Source organism: Daucus carota, chromosome 8 (genome assembly GCF_001625215.2).
Source record: "Daucus carota subsp. sativus chromosome 8, DH1 v3.0, whole genome shotgun sequence".
In the NCBI taxonomy this organism is placed as follows: Eukaryota; Viridiplantae; Streptophyta; class Magnoliopsida; order Apiales; family Apiaceae; genus Daucus; species Daucus carota.
This window is the reverse complement of record NC_030388.2, coordinates 16,298,665-16,324,693: the sequence shown is the minus strand read 5'-3', so window position 1 is coordinate 16,324,693 and position 26,029 is coordinate 16,298,665. Positions and strand designations below refer to the sequence as shown.

At 34.3% G+C, this 26,029-nt stretch overlaps 5 protein-coding genes across 8 annotated transcripts; all 5 read left to right on the top strand.

Moving 5' to 3' along the window:
* The first annotated feature begins 1,424 nt into the window (after nucleotides 1-1,424).
* On the top strand, nucleotides 1,425-9,335 carry LOC108197984 (sphingosine kinase 2). 4 transcript variants are annotated; one of them, XM_017365724.2, is made up of 10 exons: nucleotides 1,425-1,837; nucleotides 3,259-3,384; nucleotides 3,474-3,574; nucleotides 4,367-4,439; nucleotides 5,539-5,625; nucleotides 5,736-5,813; nucleotides 6,005-6,075; nucleotides 6,403-6,702; nucleotides 7,750-7,872; nucleotides 8,807-9,335. In XM_017365724.2, the coding sequence occupies exons 1-10, from the start codon at nucleotides 1,519-1,521 to the stop codon at nucleotides 8,996-8,998; spliced, it is 1,470 nt and encodes a 489-aa protein (XP_017221213.1). In that variant the 5' UTR covers nucleotides 1,425-1,518; the 3' UTR covers nucleotides 8,999-9,335. The 4 variants fall into 4 exon arrangements, with proteins under 4 accessions (XP_017221213.1, XP_017221215.1, XP_017221216.1 ...); XM_017365726.2 differs by having other exon boundaries at nucleotides 1,434-1,837; nucleotides 3,262-3,384; XM_017365729.2 differs by lacking the exon at nucleotides 1,425-1,837 and having other exon boundaries at nucleotides 3,364-3,384; nucleotides 4,364-4,439.
* A 1,382-nt stretch (nucleotides 9,336-10,717) lies between these two features.
* On the top strand, nucleotides 10,718-15,706 carry LOC108198216 (uncharacterized). The gene is made up of 7 exons (XM_017365980.2): nucleotides 10,718-10,763; nucleotides 10,859-10,903; nucleotides 11,290-11,364; nucleotides 11,446-12,528; nucleotides 13,640-14,098; nucleotides 14,194-14,446; nucleotides 14,674-15,706. The coding sequence occupies exons 1-7, from the start codon at nucleotides 10,718-10,720 to the stop codon at nucleotides 15,704-15,706; spliced, it is 2,994 nt and encodes a 997-aa protein (XP_017221469.2).
* A 1,839-nt stretch (nucleotides 15,707-17,545) lies between these two features.
* Nucleotides 17,546-19,181, top strand: LOC135148206 (uncharacterized). Its single transcript, XM_064082416.1, has one exon. It carries the CDS (start codon nucleotides 17,563-17,565, stop codon nucleotides 19,177-19,179), a length of 1,617 nt encoding a protein of 538 aa, XP_063938486.1. The 5' UTR covers nucleotides 17,546-17,562; the 3' UTR covers nucleotides 19,180-19,181.
* A 2,933-nt stretch (nucleotides 19,182-22,114) lies between these two features.
* On the top strand, nucleotides 22,115-24,057 carry LOC108197985 (uncharacterized). Its single transcript, XM_064083917.1, has 7 exons — nucleotides 22,115-22,343; nucleotides 22,459-22,609; nucleotides 22,753-23,041; nucleotides 23,125-23,221; nucleotides 23,325-23,449; nucleotides 23,597-23,678; nucleotides 23,808-24,057. Exons 2-7 carry the CDS (start codon nucleotides 22,460-22,462, stop codon nucleotides 23,968-23,970), a joined length of 906 nt encoding a protein of 301 aa, XP_063939987.1. The 5' UTR covers nucleotides 22,115-22,343; nucleotide 22,459; the 3' UTR covers nucleotides 23,971-24,057.
* LOC135148555 (uncharacterized) lies at nucleotides 24,038-25,260 on the top strand. Its single transcript, XM_064083918.1, has 5 exons — nucleotides 24,038-24,186; nucleotides 24,303-24,423; nucleotides 24,514-24,717; nucleotides 24,815-24,883; nucleotides 25,012-25,260. The coding sequence occupies exons 1-5, from the start codon at nucleotides 24,134-24,136 to the stop codon at nucleotides 25,036-25,038; spliced, it is 474 nt and encodes a 157-aa protein (XP_063939988.1). The 5' UTR covers nucleotides 24,038-24,133; the 3' UTR covers nucleotides 25,039-25,260.
* Nucleotides 25,261-26,029: the final 769 nt, after the last annotated feature.

Below are 26,029 nucleotides of genomic sequence, written 5' to 3'. Positions count from 1 at the left end.
AGACTTTATTTGATTTCTTTTTTGTAGCAGCAGGAGGGAGCAGGAGGGAAGCCAGCAGCCAATCACTATTCTGTTCTTGTTATTTATTTAGTGTTTTAAAATTTTCCAGAATGTAGCAAAGTTCAATGTATGCCGGATATGAAAACATGTATTCGTGAGTTAATTTCCACTTTTCTCGTATTATATTTCTTCCGAAAATAATTGATTATTGACAAATTTTAATTAATTATTTGAATAGGTGTAAACCGAGCAAACCACACCGCAACCGCACCGCCTTTTCGTGGTGTGGTTTATGTGGTTTTAATTTTTCGCGGTGCGGTTGTGGTTTGAGAAATTTACAAAACCGCATATGCGGTTTGATTTGCGGTTTGAGCCAAAAACCGCACCGCCCGCACCGCGATCACCCCTACTAATTACACATCTATTGATTGATCAAAATTGCATTGGTTGATCAACTTTTCTTGTCAACCACTAATATATAAATTACCTGTTTTGTAATAATATACTCCATCTGTTGATGACCTACCTGATCAGTGAATGCTACTGGTGGTATGATATTCGTTGATCAGCTACAACACTTTAGTCACTTATATAAAATTATGCCATCACATCCTTAACACAGACATGTGGCATATTTAAAGAGAAAACAAATTATAATTCTGTGTATAATTTAGTATAAAATGTTTTTAGTAACATTCATGCAGAGATGAGTTTAGACATTTTAATTATTTTATCAAAGTTTAGCGTAAAACGGAAATTATACACATATATTTAATACTTCTTTTTTGATAATATCCAAGGTTGTAAAAATCGGAACTCGGTCCAACTCGATTTGGTTCCGGAAAAATGAGTATTCGGAACTCGGGAGAGTACTCGGAATGAGTTATCGGATAATTAATCGGGTATTTTTTTTAATTAATTATTTCTCTCATATATAGTTATATATTGATTAATAATAAAACTATCTAATAATATCAATATTTTAATAACACACTTGAAATAATGAAGTTCAAATAAAATTTACTTGTTTCATAGTTTTTGACATAATAATCATTCACAAGTTTTAATGATAAAACACATATACTTTCTAATTAATGTCAATATTTTGCAAAAAAAAACCAAAACATATATAAATTCACGTTTAATCTCTTTTGAAATAATTTTCAAATAAAACAATAAAAAATTGATAAGTCAAACTCGGATTTGACCTCGAGTACTCGGAATCAAACCGAGTTTTGACGGATTATTTAATAAATCGGTTTTGAACCTGATTACTCGGAACTCGGATCGGACGAGAGGTTAAAAACGAATACTCGAAATAAGTACTCGGCCGACTCGGCGATTTTTAGAACACCGATGATATCACAGAAAACCGCTATCTTGCAAGAATATAAGTTTGTAAAAACTCGATAATTTTTTACAAGAAAAAGACTGCATTATTAACTTATCCATCAAGCACCAAAGTAATTAAGCAATGCTTAAGCCAGAATAACAAACAAGTCATCACCCCCTAATCAAATGGATCAAAACAGAGAAACCATCTCCGATCTCGTCAAAATCGACGGCGTCACCACAACCCTAACCCTAACCTACGCCGGAAAACTCTCCTGGAACGACGGTGATAGCCAGCGCAGCTTGACTATCGAGAAAGAAGTCCTAGGTTTCTCCATTCAAGGTTCTAGAATCTTCCTCAAGACGATCGTTGAAAAATCTGATGGCTCCTGCTGTGTGGGAGGCAAAGGCGCTCTTGTTCGAAAGAGTTTCGCGTTCGAGCCGCTCTCCGAGTCTTCGTTGCAGCTCTGGTCCAATATGATTCGGCAAAAGCTCGATTCTTTAGGTACTTTTGCTCCAAATGTTGGAATTCTTCGTGTATTAATCGCCTGGTGGATGGTGAATTTTGTGTTTAGTGTTAGTCAATTTTACTCGGTGGATGTATGATTAGTTGATATTGTAGTAATCGTATAGTATTGACTGCATTTTTTGTGTGTCGATTTTATGATCATCTAGTGAGTTTTTGTCATCAGTGAAATTTATTTCGTGAATTGTGAACAAGTTTTTAGTTTGGTTTATATGATATTGTCATGTGTGTATACATGTGACGTGACTTGTTGGTTTGTAGTGATATATGAGCTTTGAGTTTATATTTTGGTATTGAAATTGTTGTAATTGTATAATAAACTTTCTGACGACTAGGTAGTTAGTGAAACACGAGTTCCATACTCTTTGTGGTTAACTTACATGATAATCATTCTAAAGTCGATATTAGACACACACACTATTCCTTAGAAATACGCGAGCTTTTTTATTACGTAATTACCCTCTGTCCCATTTAGTCCACATTTCTGCTGTCCCCTTTATTTTGGCAATGTGAATCCAAGTTACCACATATGAATTACCATATCTAAATTCTGTGTTGGTATGTATTTAAGTATATTATACAACTTAAAACAAAGAATATTGTATCACTGACAATCTAAGTGGCGAGGAGTAGGGACTGACGGAGTATGTTTATTGTTAGGGAATCTGACTATATGCCCTTGCATGTAGTGCATTTTACTTGTTATAGTGGTTCCTCAATCCTTATATTATATATTACTGTTTTTTTTTAAATTTTAATTTTGCAGAATGTCTATGGACGTTTTATTACTCAGAAGTGCTGACAGTATGAATCAGCTAATTTGAACGCACTAGATGGTCATATTAAATTAAGAACTAAAAAGTTGATTGCCATGATGCATTTGAACTTATTGTGGGATCTCAACAGATTTGTCCTAATAATTATATATTGCTAGATCCTGCCTAAGCCAAACATAGTTTCCACCCTAAGATCCTACATTACCTAAAACTATAGCCATCTTTTCTTATTTCGGGGTGCTAACTCACATTCTGCCTATTTAGCTCCTTTAAAAGCCTGAGCAAATCATTAAGGCTTGCAGTTTGCTGTTCTTTTTATAGGTAAGCATTTTTTAAGAATTCATGCCACTTTTGTGTCTTCACCCTTTGGTTGTCATTTGTCAGTATTAATTAGTTATCTTCTTATGAGTAAGGTTTTTTTTTTTTAATTTTATTATTAGATTGTGTCTTGAGAGAATATTTATAGGTTACTTGATAGGAAACTAAAACATGGTTGTTGCATTATTTGGTGTGTTCTTCGTTGCTCCCCCCATCCACTTACTCGTGCACACGATACATGTCTCTGTAGTTCTAATGCTAAACTGCTAGTGCTTGTTTCTTTCTCGTCTCCCTCTCTACTTATAGCAGGTCGTCCAAAAAAGCTGCTCGTACTTGTGAATCCATTTGGAGGAAGGAAATCTGCTCTAAAGATCTTTGCTGCTGATGTAAAACCATTACTTGATGATGCTAATATTTTATTTACGATGCAAGGTTGGCTTCAATCGTTTTACAGTTAGCACTGCTGTCCCTGTCTTGGTAATAGATTATAAATCCTGTTTTCGTTAAACTTTGTCCCTCAGAAACAACACACCAGCTTCATGCAAAGCAAATCGCCTCTAAAATTGATCTGTCGATGTATGATGGTATTGTTTGTGTCAGTGGCGATGGAATATTGGTTGAGGTTTGTTGTTTCTCCTCATTTTTTCACCTGATCATATTTTGAGAAACATAAAATTTCCCTTCCCCAAACAAGCACCCTATTCTTTGTTCAAGAAAATTTAGTGGGACAAGTTAAATTTCCTTTCTTCACATCTCTAGAGATAGATCATGCAAATCTGATAAAACATGTAAATGTCACTTCTGTGTTTATGTCTTGGGTATTTAATTGTCCATAAGCTTTGGTATGTCCATTTGTGAACAAAGTTAACTACAAAGTAAGCAAGTGGCTCTGTGGCTGTCCATCTATTGAAACAAGCATACATTTACACATACTAGCATGCTGTCCACTTGTGCGTCTTTTTAGTTATTTTTTGACCTGAAATAGTCGTCTTTATGTTAATCATTCAAAAGTGAAACGAACACTAGTCAAACTAATAGTAAATTTGAGTATCATGTCCACAAGGAATATTGTCAAGTTATCAATCAAAAATTTATTTGATTATATAGACAACAATAAATGGAAATGTTTTTTTATAGGTAAACTGGAATATGCCAAATCTTAGTTCTAACTTCTAACTAGTTCTTGATAATTCAAAAAAATCTAGGTAATACAATCGGCAGAATTAGTTGCTGTAATTTTTAATGATTGATAGAGTTGGTTATGTATATGACATGATATGAACTTGTCAATGTTGCAGCTCTTTTGGTTGTTAAAGGGGTAACATTCTGTGTAATCCTGTTTTTTTCTTAGGCACATATTACAATAAGGTCATAACTTTTCTCTCCTCCCTTTCTGGGTTGTCCTTTTTAGTAGGTTGTAAATGGACTTATGGAGAGGGATGATTGGGAGTCAGCAATAAGGATGCCTCTAGGAGTAGTACCTGCAGGTGTAGTATTATTTCTAGAGAGATTTTCTCATTTTCTCTCTTTCTCATATACTTTGATTCAGTTCCTCACTTTGTATTAAAACACTATCATAACACTTTATTTTTCATAAAAAATAAATTGTTAAGATTATAATTTCATAATTAAACACCAATTAAACATAATATATGAAATCTAACATCCAAACTCATCCAAATTGTTAATATGAAATATTATAGAATCCAGAATAGAATCCAGAACAGAATCCAGAATAGAATCATGTATATATATTTTGCACGATTAATATTACATAGAATCATGTTATTTTTAATCCATATTTATTGTTACATGTTAGATACTATTATTATTCATAATAAAATGTTAATTAGCTTAAAATTAGAATTTAATTCAAGTTTTAAATGAGATTCTATATGCGATTCTAAAGTGTTCTTCTTTGTTCTTCTTTTAAGGGTGTTCATCTTTGAGCAATGCCCTATATATATATTATATCTGTGTTTGTGTGTGTATAATATTGTCTCCTTTGTTTAATTCTGCTACCATAGTATCCTTACATGAAAGATCATCTAATCGTGCAGCGATCTAATTTGTATGTTTCAGTAAATTATCAATTTCTTGAATTCATATTGACGTTGCCTCATTGATGTATTTATTCAATCCTATTCTATTAGTCTTTTTCTTTTTCCAGCTAGGTCGATACCCATTTATAACATTGTTGTTGTGAAGCATTATCTTTAAAACTTTAGGCTGAATAGCTGATAGAATAAAAGAATAATATAAATGCTTGTATTCTACTTGTACATTTTATAAAATCATTTTGTTATAATTTGGAAAGCTTGCAGTCTGCTTACTAATCGTAAGATTGGTTTGAAATATTATACAATTTTTTTTACTTTGGAGCTGACGAATGATTTGGGCATGATATCTCTTATTTGATCACTTCATTATGTACCGATGGTTTTGTTCTAATCTTTGTACATATGAAACCAATTAGAATCAGCAGTTAAACTTGCATCTAACCGGAAGATCTTCATCTAATTTTTAATAATAAAGGTAATGGTTGGTGATTAAAGTGTTCTTAGATGGGCAATGTTTTGGATGCAGGAACAGGAAATGGTATGGCAAAATCTCTTCTGGATACAGTTGGTCAACCCTGTACAGCCCTTTATGCAGTTCTTGCTATTATTCGAGGTTGCAAATGGTCATTCTAGTTTTTGATAGATATTATGGATTTATTGTGATAATTTTAGTGATTGTATTACAGAAAAATGAACTTTCCTTCCTGTTTTTATCATTGACAGGACATAGGCGCTCATTGGACGTAGCAACTATCTTGCAAGGAGATACCAGATTTTATAGTGTCTTGATGCTTGCTTGGGGTACAAACAAAATATAAATTGCTCTTCGCTATTGAATTATAATTTTGGCCTCGTTTCAGCTCTTTGTGAAGTTCCACTTTCTGTTGGTGGACATTCTCCGGCGACTTTATGCTTGTATCTTAGAAATTCTAAATATTAACACTAATTGTATTGCTTATATTACCATGAGGTCCATAACTAGCTGTTTTCAGGTTTGGTGGCCGATATTGACATTGAGTCTGAAAAGTTTAGATGGATGGGGAGTGCACGGATGGATTTCTATGTGAGAAACTCACTAACCCTATTATTATTCTGGCATTTCATTTCTCTCAGTTTCCAGTTTACTGGTGTTAATTATTATGAACGAATAATTTGGTTTTAGCACTATTGGTTCATAGTAAAACTAGATTAAATGGTATTATCAAGTTGTTTGCTGTAAATGTTTTCCTATCTGCTATCGCAAGAGGCAATTTGGCATTAAGTGAAATCAGCATATTGAAATGGCAAGTGTTTTGCAACACTTTTTTGTAGTCTTAATCAGGGTACTAGTGATATGCTGAAAGTTGGTTAAATATTCGAGTGTGTGTGCTTAATACTAGTGATTTTCCAGGCCCTTCTACGTATAATACATTTGCGTACATATAATGGCCAATTATATTTTCTACCGGCACCTGGCTATGAAGCATTTGGTAATAAAATAGGTGGGCAAAGTTTTGAATGTGTTGGTGACTCTTGTACTCACCGTCCAAATCAAGGGGTGCCAATTAAGATTCAACAACATGGAAATCGGCATTCTAGTATTGACCTGCAAAATTTAAACTGGAAAAAGATTGATGGACCTTTTGTTTCAGTCTGGCTTCACAATGTACCTTGGGCTAGCGAAGACACCATGGCAGCTCCTGATGCCAAGGTTTTTTTTTTTCCTTCAATTTTCTTTTCCTTCATTTAATCAATTAATATGTTTTCTTTTAATTGTTTGTTTCTTTATCATTATGTCATATGTTCATGTGAATTAGGAGTTCATCGTATAATACCTAGCATTGTAGTCTAGTGGATACCCTATTCTCTTGGTAACAAAAGGTTGAGGATTTTAGCCTGAGTAAAGACGTGGCTGTGTGCATAAATTTTAGGCTTAACCCTCAATGTGTGAGGGGGTGTACCGATGCGGCTTCAATGTTTTAACTCGGCCGATTCAACTTTCCAAGTATCCGTAATGTTTCGATTAGCCCTCATACCGTGAAGTCAGAAAACGTTACATAACGGAGGGGCAAACCTGACAATTCACAACCATTTATCCCAGTGTGAATCCGTTATGTAACGTTTTTTGGCTCCATCCTGGTATAAGGGATAATTGGAACATATCGGATTCTTGGAGGGTTGAATCGACCAAGTTAAAATATTGAGGCAGCATCGGGACACCCCCAAACATTGAGGGTTAAAAGGGCATTAAGCCTAAATTTTATTTAATTGGTCATTACCAAAATTAAACTCATCTAACAATCTTGAAAATGCTTTTTTTTTTTTTTTTTTTTTAATTTTTAAAATTAGCTTGAGTACCAATTTTGAGTTTTGACTAACTTTTTTTACTTCTTGAACTTGGTCTACGGTATACCCATATTTAAGGGTTGTTGAATGCGTGGTAGAGGGAATTATATATGGTACTTTTCCATTCTTTTACATCCTACCAAGGGATAATTGGTTTACGAGTTCCAGAGTTGCAATTCTAGCCCATTTAATTGATACAATTTGGAACCTCTAAAGCTATATACTTATCTGAATTGAGACCTTTCTTTTTACATAACCTTTAACAATTTGACGAAGATCATATACACATACTTGCTTGATTCTTTTTTATTACCATTTATCATTAATACTTTCAGCTTTAAGATCGTACGGCGGTTCTCTTAACTTTTACACAAATAGTAATTTAATTACTTTCTTTGCTGGTTTTCTGCAGTTTGCAGATGGATATTTGGACCTGATTATAATGAGAACTTGCTCCAAGTTATCCTTGCTGGCTTTAATGATTGAGTTGAACAACGGAAACCATGTTAAATCACCTGATGTGTTGTACCTTAAGGTGAGTTTATAGTTTAGACTTTAGAGTCTGTTTGCCTGGGTTTAAAGCCCGGGTTTTAAGTTATTTCTGACTTTAAGCTGAAAAATGTTTGTTTGTGTAATAAGTCAGAAGTCGACTTAAAATTAGAAATAAGCCAGAAACTGACTTAAAGACAGAATTTAGTTTGAATTACGTTTTTCAGTGGATTAATTGTTTTAAACTTTTTAAAAAAAAAAAAAATTACCCTCAAGGCATAAGTTACCCATAAATCACTTTTATTTTTTTATTATATTTTTAACAACTCATAAGTCATCAAAAATTCAAAATCTCCAAACAGACGCATTAAGTCACGTCAAGTCATAAATCACATTAAGTCATAAGCTCAGCCAAACGGGCTCTAGAATAGTAAGTCTGAAGCCAGCATGATTATTCAATAGTAAAAACATACTATGTTCGCTACTGTGACACTGTATTCCTCTGGCGATCAGTTAGCTGTGCTGTAAATATATGCTAATGGACATTCATACTATATTTAATATTTATATTGTGAGAAGTGGGGAAGTATTCTGAGTTGATCAGTCTTTTTTGCAATAGTAAAGGTGGTGATAATTGGCCTCCACGTACTGTATTAATATATTCATTGCAAGTTTGTATGATAAATTTTGCAAAAAATAGATAAATTTTGCAAAAAATAGATAAATTTTGTATGATAAAAAGAAGTATGAGGCATGGGTGGAAGCACAACACATTCCAAGTCTGTAAATATGATTTTACCTAAAATTTGATCAACCAAACTATATGTACTGTATGTCCCACTTGGAGGGTTAGATGCACACATACCTTGCGTCTACTCCCACGAGGAATGTTAAATGCCCAAAAAAGGATGTGTATGCAGAAGTCTTATAGATGTAACCGTAATCTAATATCAAATATATTCTTTCAATCATGAATTTAGGTGAAAGCCTTCATTTTGGAACCTGGTTCACGAACTGCTGATCCATCCAGGGAAGGGATCATAGACTCAGACGGGGAAGTCCTGGCTAGAGGGAAAGGAGCGTACAAATGTAAACAAAAGTCTCTGATGACATATGGAAAACTCCAAATTACTGTTGATCAAGGGTTAGCTACCCTTTTTAGCCCAATTTAGTATATTGATTTGTACTTTTATTCTATATATATATTTTTTTATTGTGGTATCAGTATTGTAATATCCACGGATACTGGCGAAACAGCTGAAAGTGTATTATAGGTTCTGGCAGTCTATTTTTTTTGAGATTCATAGTAATGAAAAAAGTTAGGATTAGAATTCACAGGAACTACTGCAAATTTGACCTGTATGCGTTTTTGTTTAGCCTAATGTGGTACTGCAAAGTTAGAAGCAAGCATTATATTAGGCAGAACAAGTTCCATTAAGATTTGCTTTCCGACAGTACATGATTGATTGAAATATAATTGTGTGATCCATATATAGTTTCTTCGAAATATACTTTCCTGTTACTTATATATTATTTAGAGCTTTAATTCATTCTAGTGGAAGCTGGCTACACAAATTTTGTAGAACCTGCCTGCGTGCTTCCACTTTTGGGAGTGTCCCTGCCAGATAACTACTTTTTCAGTTCATGTACTTTTGTGTGCGTGTCTGTATCTATGTGGTACTCGTACTCATTGCCTGTATTTTGGACATTGCTTCTTTAATCCTCCTAAGTATAATGGATAATAAACATGTCAAGCGGTCATGTTATATTCAACTTCATATATGACTTGATGTTTATCACCGAAACACCAGTGCACAGATATTGTGGTGGTGAAAGTTCTTGGCTTGATACACTCTTGCACAGTTTTAGCGCTTTCTGGATCCCTTGTGGTGCCGTGGTGGTGGAATCAGCCGAACTTCACCGTGTTTCCTCTTAGGTGCCACCGGGACGTAGGGGCATGGAGCCTGAATCCACTCTCAAGGAGTTGTGCCTCAGAGTTAAAGATGCCGATGCTAGTATTAGTTAAGCCCAATGTCAACTTGAAAACAGGGGGATGAGTTTGTATAAAACCAACTCCTAAATTAAAATTTTGAAACAAGGTGGCCAAAATTATACGATCGACGGAAAGAGAGAATTCATTCTTTCAGTTATCTTAGAAATGTTTTAATTTGCAATAGTTTTAGTTTCAATATGAGCTTAGACATATTAATTACTTCGTCTCGACTACTTACAAAAATTGCCGTGTAAAAGAGCTATTAAATATTTTTAAAAAGTTGACAAGCGTTTAAAAAGGAAAGTCAATTAAAATAAAAACAAATTGATTTTCCTTGAAATAAAATTTATGAGGTTAAATCTGAGGAATATATGAAATTCGGAGTTACGTTTCTTTTTTAATTCAAGAATTTGTGTATTAATTTTGATTTTAAATAATCATAAAATCTGCGGGACTCTATTAAGTTTCTTTCAATACCATTATGGTTAATATGTGGATAAAATCTATGAGATTTTGAGAAATCAATATATACTTAAAGAACATTACTTAAAGAACATTAGTACAGCATAACCCATTTACATCATTTTACCCAATGGCCAGAATAAATCTACCCATTACCCTCACATAATCAACCCATTTTCTTTTTCTGGATAGTCCGTATTTTTAACCTATAGATCAATGTCCGGATGTTTGAATTTGAATAGTATAAGATATACTCAATCTCCCACTTATTTAGCTTTAATTGTTAATGAAACATGGCAAGGTATGAGCGCTGATCAAGGAAACAGTATCCGCATCAATCAAGATTAAAAAAAGGAGATGTGCATGGAGTCTGTGTATTAGGTTGAACCATTAAACAGTAAGTTTCTACGCGTCTTTTCCATTACTAACAAAAACGATGGAGGACAACATTCATCGCACACGTGCAGGCGATCTATCAAACTGTATGTATCTAATTTCCCCTACCAATACAAAACTTATCGGATACTTTTCTTATGTATAAGACTGATGCTGATCTTTTTTAATATACGTCGTACAGTTCGGAAACGAGGAACAGACGTATCGGAACATGATTTGCAGGGAGGTTAGACAACACTTAAAGAGTGGAGAATGACTTTAATGGTTTTATATTTTGTAATGTTTTTACTGATGTTTTGGATTATTTGCCACAGATGAGATTTAGAGAAATAATGTTTTAAACTGTGCTACTCGAGTAATAAACTGTTTGTCCAAGTTGGTATTTTATTTTTCTATTTGAGGTCTAATCCTGATTTAGTACCTGTGATATTTTGAGGCTTTCTTTTTTTTTCGTTTGCTTTGTGTTGCAGAGATTATTGAGAAATGTTAGGCATCTATATCTGTTTAAATAGTTAAACTAATACCTATTTTTTGATCCAGAAAATCTTAAATTAATACCTTTTAGAGTTTATAATAATATTTTTACTGGTGTAGTTGTTTGTATGTTTCCAGGAGAAACACCACATACTAACATTAGTTCGACATTTCTAAGAGGATCTGCATACTATACTCCTATGAACAATACAGGTTTTTATTACCTTGGACTGTTATTTACAGCATGACTCATTATCTCAGCATCCATAATAATTGTATAAGTTCCCCTTGCAGATGCAAACCGTACAAGGACTGGCAATGAATCTGGTGCCCATGTCGGTGTCGGAAATCTTTTGGATGTTTTCAATGAAGTTGATGAGCACATAATGATCGATGACAACACCAATGAAGTGGAATACGTAGCAGACCTCTGGGAGGGCTATATGTCCTTGGGTCCGCCGTCGAAGGTGTGTGCCGAGTGTCACTCTGTCATGTGGAACCAAGAGCGTAACAACAAATCAAATATGAATGCCCGTCCAACCTTTATGTTGTGTTGCAAAAATGGGTCTGTCGTCCTCCCCCCCGAGGATTTTGCCCCTGAGCCCCTGCGCTCACTTCTGTCTACGAGTGAGAAGGCAACACACTTCAAGCAGAACATCCGTGTGTACAATAGCATGTTTGCTATGTGTTCCAGTGGTGGAAAAGTCGATCACAAGATAAACAACGGCCGTGCTCCCTATTGTTTCAAAATCAGAGGAACGAATATGCATTTTATTGGAAGTCTTCTCCCACCGGACGGTCAACATCCAAAATTCTGTCAGTTGTACATATATGATACCGAGAATGAGGAAGCCAACCGTTTAAATGCAGTGGGTCAATCCGAAGACCAAATTGATCTTGATATTGTGAGGGAACTTACTAAGATGTTTGATCAACATAATAAGCTGGTCAGGTACTTTCGAACTGCGCGGGAACGTTTCAAAAATCAGACGATTGACGAGTTCAAACTCATTCTTATATCAAGTCGAGCTCAAAACGGCCGTCCAAATGTAATTGGTCCATCTAATGAAATAGCAGGTTTGATAGTCAATCCAAATGCAGACACAACTGCTGTCCGAGATACAATTGTTGAAACACGTCACCAGGGTCTTAAAAGGGTTTACGAAACAGATGCTTATTTCATGCAGCTCCAGTTCCCCATTCTCTTTCCACTCGGTACAGATGGCTATCATCGAGAAATTCGCCTGGCCAAGTCCAGACCATACAGCGCCCAGCCACGGGAACATGATGAAGAACAAGGTTTTGAAAAAAGACAGCGGGACTTCGTGACACTCAAAGAATACTACAGCTCCAAGTTAATGATACGTCCAAATGAAGGTAAGCTGTTTGTTTACTACTATGACTTACTATAGTTTGCACGATTCACGTTGAGATCACCAGCTGAATGTTGTGCACACTATGTAAGGATGATGTTCTCTTATATTACATGCCCTATGAATATATAAACAAAATGTTTATGATCTCTTGCATATCACCATATATTTGATTCTATAAATCCGCCGTGAATGCATACTATTGTATAGACCCACTGCTATTTATTCACGTTGCTGATTTTAGTTAAATCCTAATATTTCAAAAAAATAAAATATTAAGATTATAAAATTATAATGGGTTATAGATGAAGTTGTTTATTTAGTCAACCAAAAAGTTCATGGATCCGGGGGGGAATTACCGATGGGGGAACCGTATATATTACAATTTAAAAAAATAATAATAATAAAAATATTATTATTATTTATTAAAACTTGACAGACATTACAAAATAGTACGCAATTATAAAAGTTAATGAAGTTAATGCAGTAACATCCATGCTTTAAATTCCCTATTATTAGCGCCATTGGGATGTACTTCTTCTATAGCGCGAGATGGAGGTAGATTAAAATACAAAATTATCTCTACCGTATGGAATTAATTTCAAGAAAATGAAGTGTTAATTAAATAATAGTGTAATTTTTTTTTTGGAAGTAAAATATCTGAATTTCTATGTTGATTTCAAAGAATAAAAAATATTTTTAAGTACTTGGTCAAAATCGACGTGTAACTCATTGTAAAAATTAAGATCATAAAATTATGATGGGTTAGAGATGAAGTTGTTATATTGTCAACCAGAAAGTTCAAGACTCTGTCATGTGCATGACGCATCAAATAATCATGAGTATAGTGATTTTGTTACCTGTAGTTTTCCTGATTCACCTTGAGATCACCAGCTGAATACAGTTCAAGTTTGTATAATGCTGTGCACACATTGTAAGGATGCTATTCTCTTATATTACATGCCTCATAATTATATAAACACACAATTTATTTATCTTAACATGTCACCTGATTTTTTTCTATAGATCCGCCGTGTATATATATACATACACTAATGTATTACAACCCTGGTATTTATTCACATTGCTGATTTTTAACTTCACACCCTAAACAGGTCTGACTCCACACCTCGGAGGTCGTCTCTGGCAACAATATGTGGTCGATGCCTTTACAGCTATGGAGCAATACCGGTTGGACTGGATCTCTAGGAATCAAACAACCATCCGTTCTGATCTGTACAATTCAGTACGTGATGCAGTTCGAAGAGGAGACAATGATCCTAACCAGGTTGGGAAGTGTGTTGTTCTCCCGGCTTCTTTCACTGGTTCAAAACGTTACATGTCTCAGTACTTTAAGGACTCTCTGGCATTGTGCCGCGCCATAGGCCATCCTACTCTATTCCTCACTATGACAACCAACTCTAAGTGGCCGGAGATAACCGAAATGATGAAACACCTACCTGGTGTTAATGTATGTGACGCACCAGACGTAGTAGCACGCGTCTTCAAGATGAAGCTCGACCAGCTCATTGATTTGATTAAGAAAAAACACTTCTTTGGGAAGTGTATAGGATGTAAGTTAAGCTCTTATTATTCCTAACATTGTACATTCAGCATGTTGACAGATTATTAAGTTATGTGATAATATTTCTGCCATATTATTTTTCAGTGATGCACGTGATCGAATTTCAAAAGCGTGGCTTACCACACGCTCACATGCTAATTTGGTTACATCCTAAAGACAAACCGAATTCCGTTGAAGAGATAGATAGGTTGGTTTCTGCTGAGATACCCGATCCCTCCACAGACAAGATTGGATACGCAGCTGTTAAAAATTATATGATACATGGACCCTGCGGCAAAGATCACTCTTATTCAGCGTGTATGGTCAACAACAAGTGTTCGAGGCATTTCCCGAAGAAGTATGTATTTTTAAATCCCCTCTAACGCCATCTTATGTCTAACATAACGCGTAATCCTGCATTTTTATATAAATGTTGACGTCTCACATGCAAGCACTTTTGTTTTTTATTTAATTTTTAAATCACGGTTCAGAAACATCTGATGTAGTTTTATATGTAATGCAACCCATCTCCAGAGGTACCCTCCTTATAAGTTGTAAACAATCATTTAATCTCACCCCTTGCAGGTATAACGGAATCACCTGTTTCGATGAATGTGGTTTTCCTATATATCGTAGGCGGGACACTGGTAGGACGGTTTTGAGGAAGGGTTCAGTTTTAGACAATAGATACGTTGTACCATTCAATAGAGAGCTCTTGGTCAAATTCCAATGTCACATTAATGTTGAAATATGCAACAGCTCCCGCTCTTTAAAGTATCTTTTCAAGTACTGTCTTAAAGGTCATGACAATGCAACCATGTTACTTAAAAAATCTAATGCCTCCATGATCAGCAATAAGGACTCTACAAAAGTGAAAGTTCTGGATGAGGTTAACCATTATGTAGATGGCCGTTACGTTTGTGCATCCGAAGCTGCGTGGAGGATACTCGGCTTTGACATCCATTCACGGTGGCCCAGCGTTGATAGACTACCAATACACATGCCCGGCAATAAACATGTGAGTTTTAAGACAGGCGAGTCTTTAGAAAGTGTTTGTGCAAGAGCTGACACCAAGCGCAGCAAGTTAGAAGCCTGGTTCATTGCAAACAACGACATGCCTGCTGCCAGGAACTACACATATGCCGAGTTTCCTTCATTCTTCACATGGATTCCCAAAGAATGCAAGTGGAAGCAGAGGCAGCGTGGTGAAGTTGTCGGGAGGCTGTCCGAAGTTCACGCCACTGCTGGCGAGCTTCTTTACCTTCGAATGTTGTTAATGCGACAAAAGGGTGCTACTTCATTTGAGGAAGTCAGGACATTTGAAGGTGTAAGGTATAATACTTTTAAAGAAGCCTGTTCCGCTATGGGTCTCCTTCAGAGTGACAATCAGTGGCACGATGCATTGGCAGAAAACTCTCATTCTCATATGCCTAATCAGTTGCGGGAGATGTTTGTTAATATACTGTGCTACTGTTCGATCTCTGATCCGTTGTTATTGTGGAATACACACTGGAGAATACTCTCCGACGACGTCTTAATGCGCAGGAGGAAAATAACTCTTAATAATGAGTTGTCATTGTCAGACGATGAGATACAAAATTTTGCTCTTGCAGGTTAGTTTAGTTAATTTACATGAGCAGACACTTCCCACATATTGTTCACGCGCGTAGTTTAATATCAGCAGCCTATACACATTCGCGTTACTGAAGATATTGATAAGATAATACTATATTTTTTTTATTAAAAAGTTTCAATAAGTTACAGTAAATTTGTGTTACTCTTTTGTCTATTGTATGTTAATATTGTATTTGAAGCTTTTTTAAGTTTAGTTATTTGTCCATGCGGTCCAAATTCCTCTTTATAAGGAAAAGTATTTTTATTATTTTCTGTGATATTTCATTATATGATTTGTACTTTGCAGTTTTTCAATATTATTTTTTTTCAACTATTTTTGTGATAGAAATCTCTTTATTATTGTGATATTACCAGTGTTACAGAAATCGGGAATCGGACCAAATCCGGTGAACTACCAATTCAAGGATTAATCGGAAATCGGGGATTAATCGGAAATCGAGGATTAATCGGAAGGATTAATCGGGTGAAAATCGGATTTATTTTAATATTAAAATATTATTTAATATTTAATTATTATTATATTAGCTATTTAGTAGCTATTATATTTACTATATTCATAAACTGTATAATTATTCATATTCAAAATAATATAATATTTTAATTTCAATAATTTATCATATATACTCCGACTAAGAAATATATATAAAGATTAATCCGATTTCAAAAATTGAATCGGTGACCGACCTTGCAGGAGATTAATCGGTTGAATCGAGGATTTATAGTACACTGGATATTACAGGTTATTTGTTTATAATATTTATAATAATATTTATTGTCTAAATTTAACAAATTTTCAAGGTAAATATTTGTTGACAAACTAGGTAATATGCTTTTAAATTCTTATCATCACCATATAATGATGATCAACAAAACATAACATGTGAAAGTCTTTCTGATTCTTTTGTTTATTATCTGTTAATATTTTATTTGATTCTTTTTTAAGTGTAGTTATTTGTTCCATGCGGTCCAAATTCCTCCTTATAATTATAAGTATTTTTATTATTTTCTGAGCTTTTTTATTTTATAATTTGTACTTTGTAGTTTTCCGATTTTATTTTTTTTCAACTGTTTCTGTGATAGAAATCACAGAATAAGTGTGATTTTAAGGGTTTTTATTTATAATATTCATATTATTTAATGTCTAAATTTTAAACTATTTCAAGGTACAAAGAAGTTGTAGGTAATATGTTTTTAAATTTTTATCATCGTCATATAATGATGATAAAAAAAACATAACATGTGAAAGTCTTTAAAATTTTCATGTTTAGCCTAGGATAAGATATTCCCTTGCATGTACAATCTGGGTTCTCGATCCTTTAGCCGTCAATCTGTTTGATTGTAAATGTATGTGCGCATATGCTACATTGCTACGTAGTACATACCCAGGTGGTCAAGTCGTCGTCCACACACCTGGGACACAGCACTCATTGTCACAAATCAAAATGTTCATGCGAACTTATGACTTATAGCAATTGAATTAACGTGATTTATATCTTAAAACTGTGCGTTCTACTGGCAAAAAAAAAAAAAAAACTGTGCGTTCTTATTTGTCGTAGGTAAAATGCTTTTATTTTCTTATCATCATCATATAACGATGATCAACAAAACACAACATGTCAAAGTCTTAAAAATTTTCATTTTTTTGACCTTTTCCATGAAAGTTCCTCCATCTTATATGTATTATGTGATTTGTTGAGTATTCTCTCATAAAATTTACATGATTCCTACTCTCTACATATTTTCAGAACATTAACTGTTACACTAGCTTGAGTATTACTATGAGCATAGAATATAACAAATTTCATGCCTGTTGCAGATGTCGAAAAACTGTTGCTAGACATGGGACGGTCACTAAAAGACTTTCCTTCCATGCCATATCCTTCATATGAATACTTTAGATCAGATATCAATCGTTTGCTTGAGGAAGAGACATCATACGACGTGGCTGCAATGAAAGAGGCCCACGACCTTAATTTTGACAAGATGAATGTAGAACAGAGGGAAGCATATGATTCTATTATCGAAAGAGTATACCAAAAGAAGGGCGGAGTTTTTTTCATCCACGGAAGTGGAGGATGTGGCAAAACTTTTCTTTGGCAGACTATAATCTCTCGGCTTCGTTCTGAACGAAAAATTGTAATTCCTGTTGCGTCATCCGGCATTGCCGCCACATTGCTCCCTGGTGGCAGGACAGCCCACTCACGGTTTCACATACCACTCAAACTTGACCAACATTCAACTGCGGGGATTAGGCATGGTACGGACCTCGCTGAACTTTTGCAGCATACCGATCTAATTGTGTGGGACGAGGCTCCCATGCAGCACCGCTACGCATTCGAGTGTGTTGATCGTAGTCTAAGGGATATCATGTCTTCTGTGGATTCTTCGCGCTCCAACATTCCATTTGGTGGTATAACCGTTGTATTTGGTGGCGATTATCGGCAGATTCTTCCCGTGATTCCAAAGGCCGGCAGAGCTGAGATCGTTGGTTCCTCCCTTAATCGTTCTGTTTTGTGGGATCATGCGCATGTACACCTCTTAAAAAGGAATATGCGCCTCCATTCCGGTAACAGTCCTGATCAGAATAGAGTCATTAAAGAATTCAGTGAATGGCAGCTGAGTATTGGAGATGGTAAGGTGAGACAAGAAGGCTCTTCTGAAAACCGTGGAGATGTTCTTATCCAACTGCCTGAAAGGTTTATAATTCATTCGGATGAAAATCCACTACAGTCCTTGGTTGATAAAATATATCCAGATTTTGAAGACAACTACCATTCCCCTGATTACATTCGTTCTCGAGCTGTGTTGACACCCACTAATGTCGTCGTTGACGACATCAATAATCTTATTCTCAAGAAGATTCCCGGTCAGACATACAGTTATTTTAGTCAGGACTCAATGGAGGACGTTGGAGACGAAGATAATGACTTTGCTGAATCTTTTCCTATTGAATATCTCAACTCGCTGAATATGCCTTGCATCCCCAAGCATGAACTTAAACTAAAGATTGGCACCCCCGTGATGTTAATGCGCAACTTGAACCAGATACTTGGATTATGCAATGGCACCCGAATGATCGTAACAGGTTGTAAGAAAAATAGTGTCGAGTGTCAGATTCTTACAGGTGCACACATTGGAACCAAACACTTAATACCGAGGATTGATATGGTACCAACCGATACTATATGGCCCTTTGATTTTAAAAGAACCCAATTTCCGCTACAGATCTGTTTCGCCATGACTATTAACAAGAGTCAGGGTCAGTCAATGGACGTCGTTGGTTTGTATTTGCCTAGGCCGGTTTTTACACATGGTCAGCTGTATGTTGCTATTTCGAGAGTTACTTCTCCCGAAGGACTACACATTATGATTGTGGGCGACGATGGTGAAACAAAAAGCTTAACCAAAAATGTGGTCTATGAAGAGGTCTTTTATAATATTCCGTCCGTGACTTAGCAAGTATGAATCGAGCAAAGGGTATATACTTTCCACTTTCAAGTACTCTGGATTAACAGTTTCGAATTATTTGCCACAGCTGAGTTTTGGAGAAATCATGTTTTAAACTGTGCTACTCCACTAATAAACCCTTTGTGCAAGTTGGTGTTTTATTTTTCTATGTGAAGTCCATTCCTGCTTTAGTACCATAAATCTTGCTATCTCATTCTATGTAAAATTTTACATTCAATCGCATCCTAATGTCCACTCCTTTTTGTTAATCAGATATGGACGGAACTTGCTTTGAAGATGTTGCTGCCAAGAACGAGCCTGAACCCAAGTCGTGTTTTTGATGTGCCAATAAATAGAGAGAAATAAATGTCCGCCGCTATCTCATGTTTATGCATTTGTTAGTTGTTACCATGCTATTATCATCCTGCATGAGGATTATCCTTTTATTAGCATTTCAAAAGATAACCATGAAGGTTGTTTCGTATAACTGTTAAGATTAAGTTTGTGCTAAAATTTAAGTTCAAAAGTCCTTAATAAATTAGTTTGTGCTCCATGTCATAAATGTTAATAATTTTATATTGACCGAGTATATGTCTATGTAACGTTTGATCATGCCAAATCGTAATTACGTCCCATTGGTTAAATTTAAATGTGTAATTGTATAACCATTATGTTGGGTCCTTCGCAATCAGATTCGTTTTTTCATAAAACGTATTGTTTAATGCGTAAATTAATTTTCGTCTATATATCTCACGTTATAAATTTTAATAATTTAGAATGAAAGACTCTTAAATATTATACTCACCCTGTTTTTATATTTGACGCTATCAGTTTGGGTATGTTCTTTCATTTGATTTGACCGGGTACTTAAAAATTATTTACCTTATAGATTATATTCTTCGAAATCAAAATAAAAATACAGATTTTTTATTTTAAAAAAACAAACAAAAATATTAATTTCTACTATCCAGTCAACCCACGTAGTGATTTGGCCCGAAAGTCAAAAAAAAAGATGGTATAAAAACAAAGGGAATGATATATATCCGAATATCTGACTAAATATTGATAAAGATAACGTCTAATCAATATAAAAAATTATTGCGTAGATTATAGTTAATTGTTTTGGCATTTTCTTTCCTTATATTATTCTGAAGAATAAAATATTCACTTATTTTTTTCTCACTTTTTCTCTCCATTCTCTCTCTAATTATTATTACAAGTTGAATATAATATTATAATAATAATAAATGTGTAAATAGGGAATTTTGTTGGAATTCCCATTCAATAAAATGTAGTAATAATCCTTTAAAAGATACATATTTTATTATATATTTAGGGAACCGGTTACGACTCTGCTGGAGATGCTCGCCAGCGTATGAGTAGATCTCTAAGCAAACTCAATATTAAATCACTTTGATTTTGTACTAAACGGTAGCTTATGCGATTATTAAAATTGAGGTAAGTATTGGTTATTTCAAGTTTAAAAATATAACATTCTTATTTTATAACAACAACCATATTAACTTATTTGGAAATATATTCTAATAACACAAATATTATAAACTCAATCGATTACCATAAGATAAAATTATATGTACACGCATATTCATATTACATCTACACAGTTAAAGTTATACAATTCATCCGTGTGGTTACATGATCAAAATTCCGTTTAAGTGTCCAAATTGTCGCTAATGAGCTTGAAAGTCCTTCCATGTCTTATAAGTTATAACCGATATACTTTCACGTGTTTTGTCCGAGGACTTCTAAATTTTGTCCTAATTTATTCTATTATTATATTGACGTTTTGACTTTGAGCACGTAGTTTCACGTGTATTGTCCGAGTACTTAAACATAATATTTTATATTTTCTAATATCCAGTCGCCAGCTATTATAATTCTGTTTCTTTTATATATGGATGAACAAATGTAGATTAATCCACGTCCTAGCAATAGGGACCAAATCTGAACAATATGTGAAAATTTTCACAATTTTCGAGAGAATAAAAATATTAATATACCTATATTCGAAATTTCAAATAAATATATAGCACAAGTGACTCTTCTTGACTATTTACAATGAATTAAATTTGCATATTCGTTTAACATTTAATTAATTTTTTTTATACTTTTACTGTAAGTGGCAAATAATTGGATATCACAAGTTACGCTATAGTTTAATTAACATCTAATTTTCATGAAATCAATTGCACACATTAGAGCTATTTTTTATTTTAAGCTACCTTGCGCGCTACAGAGGAAGTACATGAGGATTAGTCCACGGTTGACTATTATCCTCCCTTTGTTTTAATTTATTATATTCTGACGCTTTGATTTTGGACACGTACTTTCACGTGGTTTGTCCGAGTATTTAAAAATATATTTTTTATATTTTTTATTCTTTGAAATCAACATAAAAATTCAGATTTTTATGTTGCAAAAAAAACAAAAAGAATAAGTTACACTATTATTTAATTAACACTTCATTTTTTTAAAAGTAATTCCACACGGTAGAGATAATTTTTATTTTAATCTACCTCCATTTCGCGCTATAGAAGCTGATGTACATCCCAATGGCGCTAATAATAGGGAATTTAAAGATTGGATGTTAATGCATTCACTCTTTTAATCGCGTAATATTATGTAATTAACGTCTGTCAAATTTTAATAAATTTACACAATCTTTTCTTTTATTATTTTTTTTTAAATTTTAATATACTGTTCCCTCATTGACTAATAATCAGCAAATGCAGGTTAAGGCAACGTCGCACAGTATAAATCACGGGGATTTATATAATTATTAGGATACTGGATCAATAAAAAAGGATCGTGCTAAACAAGATGTTTCCTCTTGAACGGATACATCCCAAAATTACGCTTCGATTTTTTGGATATGCTAGACTAATTAAGTGTACATATCGCGGAATCATATCATCGGATTTGCGCAGATAAGTGTTTTATCATCTGTCTCTGAGTTGTACTTCCTTCGATACAAAAAAAAGCTGTTGTGATAAGAAGCACGAAAGCCTGCGCAATCAATAAACCCTAAAATCCATCCTATTTTCACGTCAAGGATTTGTGTATATATATTCTACAAGAGCGTATGTCTTTACCAGTTCGAGTCTGCAACTTTTATATCTACATACTCAGTGTTTCAGATTGTAACCAAGAAGGTATTTTTCAACCCGCATTGTAACTGTGTTTCTGTTTATTTTAGATTGTTTATGAGCGCTGTTGTCACGCAAGACATAACAATAATGCTTCGTCGGCTTTTTTTTCATGTATTAGGATGCAGGGAATCATGTATGACCATATTCAAAATCTTGACAAGTCGAGGACCAATTGGAGGATTAAAGTTCGATGTACAAGATTCTGGCAAACAGTATCCAACGATAACAACGCGGTCAAGGGATACAACTTCATTCTTCTGGATGATGATGTAAACACTTTACTTTTAGTTGTAACATATATTAGCATGTGTTGATATCATATTACCATTTTAGTTGTAAAATATATTACCATGTATTTATATCATATTGCCAAAGTAATGCTGACATCCGTTTTAAAATTACGCGACTCCAGAATTCTCATATTCATGCTTATGTCTACCCTAATAACTGGAGCGCTATTGGGAAAGAGGTGGTTGAAGGGAACGTATACGTTTTTCAGAACTTCCAAGTACGAGATTCTACTGGAAAATTGAAGCCCGTGTCAACCAAGCTATGCATTCGTTTGCTCAGTTCAACAACTATTGAAGAACAGTCCAATGATCACTTGATACCCCGCTACAAATTCGAATTCATGGACTTTGGCGATATAAATGAAGAGAGCAAGAAAGTTGTTGGTGATGAAAACCCTGAATATGCAATAGGTACGACCTGTCTTTGTTTTTTATAAAATTATCTATTATACTTGAATGAAAAGAGGATAATTAAGTGAAATTATATGGTGTAGATATTATCGGGGTAATTGAGCACTTTGACAAGATGAAGAAAATTGACACTAGGATAGGAAAGAGGGAGGTGACTAGATTTGTAATATCTGATGGGAGGTATTTGCATTCAAATCATTACACACCTTCAGTTTCTTTATAATCTATGTTGCACTGCTTATAATTTTATCATGATATTTTCTCATTATTTTTGGATTGATAGCATACCTCATAAGGTTACTCTTTGGGGTGAGTTGGCAATAGCTGTCAGCTCTGATTACTACAAGCCTGAGATTGAACAGCCTGTCATCTGTATCCTTACCAGCGCAAAGATTGGCACGTTCATGGGTACACCTCAACTTTGATATATACACATATATATGTTACAAGGCTTTTGTAGTACTGTAATGTGGTTTGTTTATTGAACCTGCTTCATGTATGTTTTTTTATTTTGAACATAACCAATATACATTTATTTGATTTTGATCTCCCCAGACAATGTATCTGTCGGTACCCTGCCGTCAACAAGGGTTTTTTTTAATCTTGATATCGAGCCTGTTGTTGAATTCAGGAACCGGTAAGTTTATGCAGTGCATTATAGGTTACATTTGAGATTATGAATACACTGAGGGGAAAGCACGTTTCAGAACATTTCAAGTATAGCATACTAACAGAGTATAATCCGTGTATTAATTCCAATACTCAGTCTAATTGAGGGAGGCTATAGACCAGGGGTAGGAAATACCAATGTCAGTAACAACTATGCACCTACTCTGGAGCATGTGTCATTTGCGGATCTTATTGCTAATCCTGAAACTATGTTCGCGAAGGCAAGTTTTATGGGTTCAACTGTAGAATCACTTGCCTAATATTGTTTTAAATTTCAATTCTCAGTAAGTTAGCTTTTTACTGTCATGCATCTTTTTACAGAAAGCTGTTTTGGCGACCTTTAATGTATCCAAAATTGAAGAGGAAGAAAACTTTTGGTTCAACAGTTGCACTGTGTGCCACAATGAAGTAACCAGAGTCGAAATGAAATTTAAATGTGAGGCATGTAACCGCAGCTTTCCATATTCTGATAAGAGGTAATGTGTTTTTAATCCATACATAAAGAATTGAAGGAGGAGGATGATTTAATTTAATTGTTGCCTATCTGCTTAGTTCCTTTTTAAAATTACTGTTCCTTACGTATATTTCACAGATTTAGGATACTGGTCCTAGCCGATGACAAGACTCATGCATGCAATGTGTTATTATTCGATCGTATTGTAAAACGACTTCTTGGAACGACCGTCACCAACATTCTTTCTGAAATGAAGAAGGTACATTTCCACACCGAATATCATGCATCGACTTGCTATACGTCACTTTTCGTATATCTACGTTCATGAATATATATATTTTGGTCGCAGTCACCCGATAGCGGTTCAGTGAAAGAGATGTATAAAAGAATCATAGGCAAGGAGATTTCTGCTAAGATCCTTCTTTCTGAAGGCAATAAGAGTGGTGAGAGCAATATATATGAGGCTGTCGACCTTTTCGACCCCACAATGCTTGCTTCTTCTTCTGGTGAAAAATCTCCAGAGACCAATACATCAGCATTCTCTCATCCAGGGGTTCGTAGTTTTGTAAAAAGAGCTCATGAGTTTCTTAAGTTGTATGTATTTCATTACTTTCTAACATACAAATATCCTTGCCTTATATTTTTATTAGGTTGTCCCTGGAATTGAACTGTTCCAGACTCCCGGGTCAGCAAGTTCTGTCTCGAAGAAGATTAAGACGGTACTACTAACGATAACATATTCCTTTACATTTGCATGATTATATCGGTCAAGCACTTCATTAACTTTAGCTAATGTATCCTTAGTTAATACATCATAACGCGTTGCCTTTTTCTTGAAAAAAAACAGGAAGAAGATGTAGTCCATATCGGTTAGACCAGGGTCTTCTTGGCGAGGTCTACATTGCAGACCGCACTTGATTTGTTTCCTGTTATTCAATAAAGTTGTCAAAGTACAAGCGTGTTTCCCTGTTTTGCATTGCTATTTGAATTATGTTTGTAATAAAGTTTTCAGCCTTCTGAATTTACATTGAAGATTGCATCTTTTTATGTACTCATTGGTGGTTTGTTTAAATATTTATCTAGGTCTTTTTGCCGTATTGACATTGTGGTATACGATATAAGTTATCGTCCATTACAGCTATTTAATATTATATTATAGTATACTGATGTTCTAGAGACCGAATGCACGCAGATGCCTTCATGCATGCCTAGACCGCATCACATTAAATAGTTTGGTCGCTTTCTCTCACAAACTTAACAGACTAAACAATCGTCTAAGCCGTATTTATTTTTTAATGTTAAATATATTAATTTATTTAAAAAAATAATAGTTATACTATAGAATTTGTGATAGGCAATAATAATTGTATATTAATTAATCACTTAAAATATTAATTAATTAATATATAATTATACTATCATTTTTTTTAACTCGAGTTTTTTCACAATTGAACAAATGGTAGGACATATATATTACACCTCAGTATTTCTGTTAGATCTTTTTTCAGATTTTCTCTAAAAATTAATAAGTCACCAACTCCTTATAATCAAACTAATGTGAATATTATATGAGGATCAAGTGTTTTGTTGTCTATTAATCTTAGTCTTTCATCATTTTATGAATATAGTTTTCTGACAAATTTTAGTATAAATTCCATCATTTTTTAGACAATTATTAATAGAATTTAACGATAATATAATTTAATCATACTTTTCACGAACACTATAAGAATTATAAAGAATTTCTAATTGTTTAACTTATGTCATGAGCAATCCATCATTTCCTCTTTATCACAAATCCTCAGCCGGGGAGTTTTCTACATTTTTATGTTTTTCTTCACAATTAATTTAATATTGTATTGTAC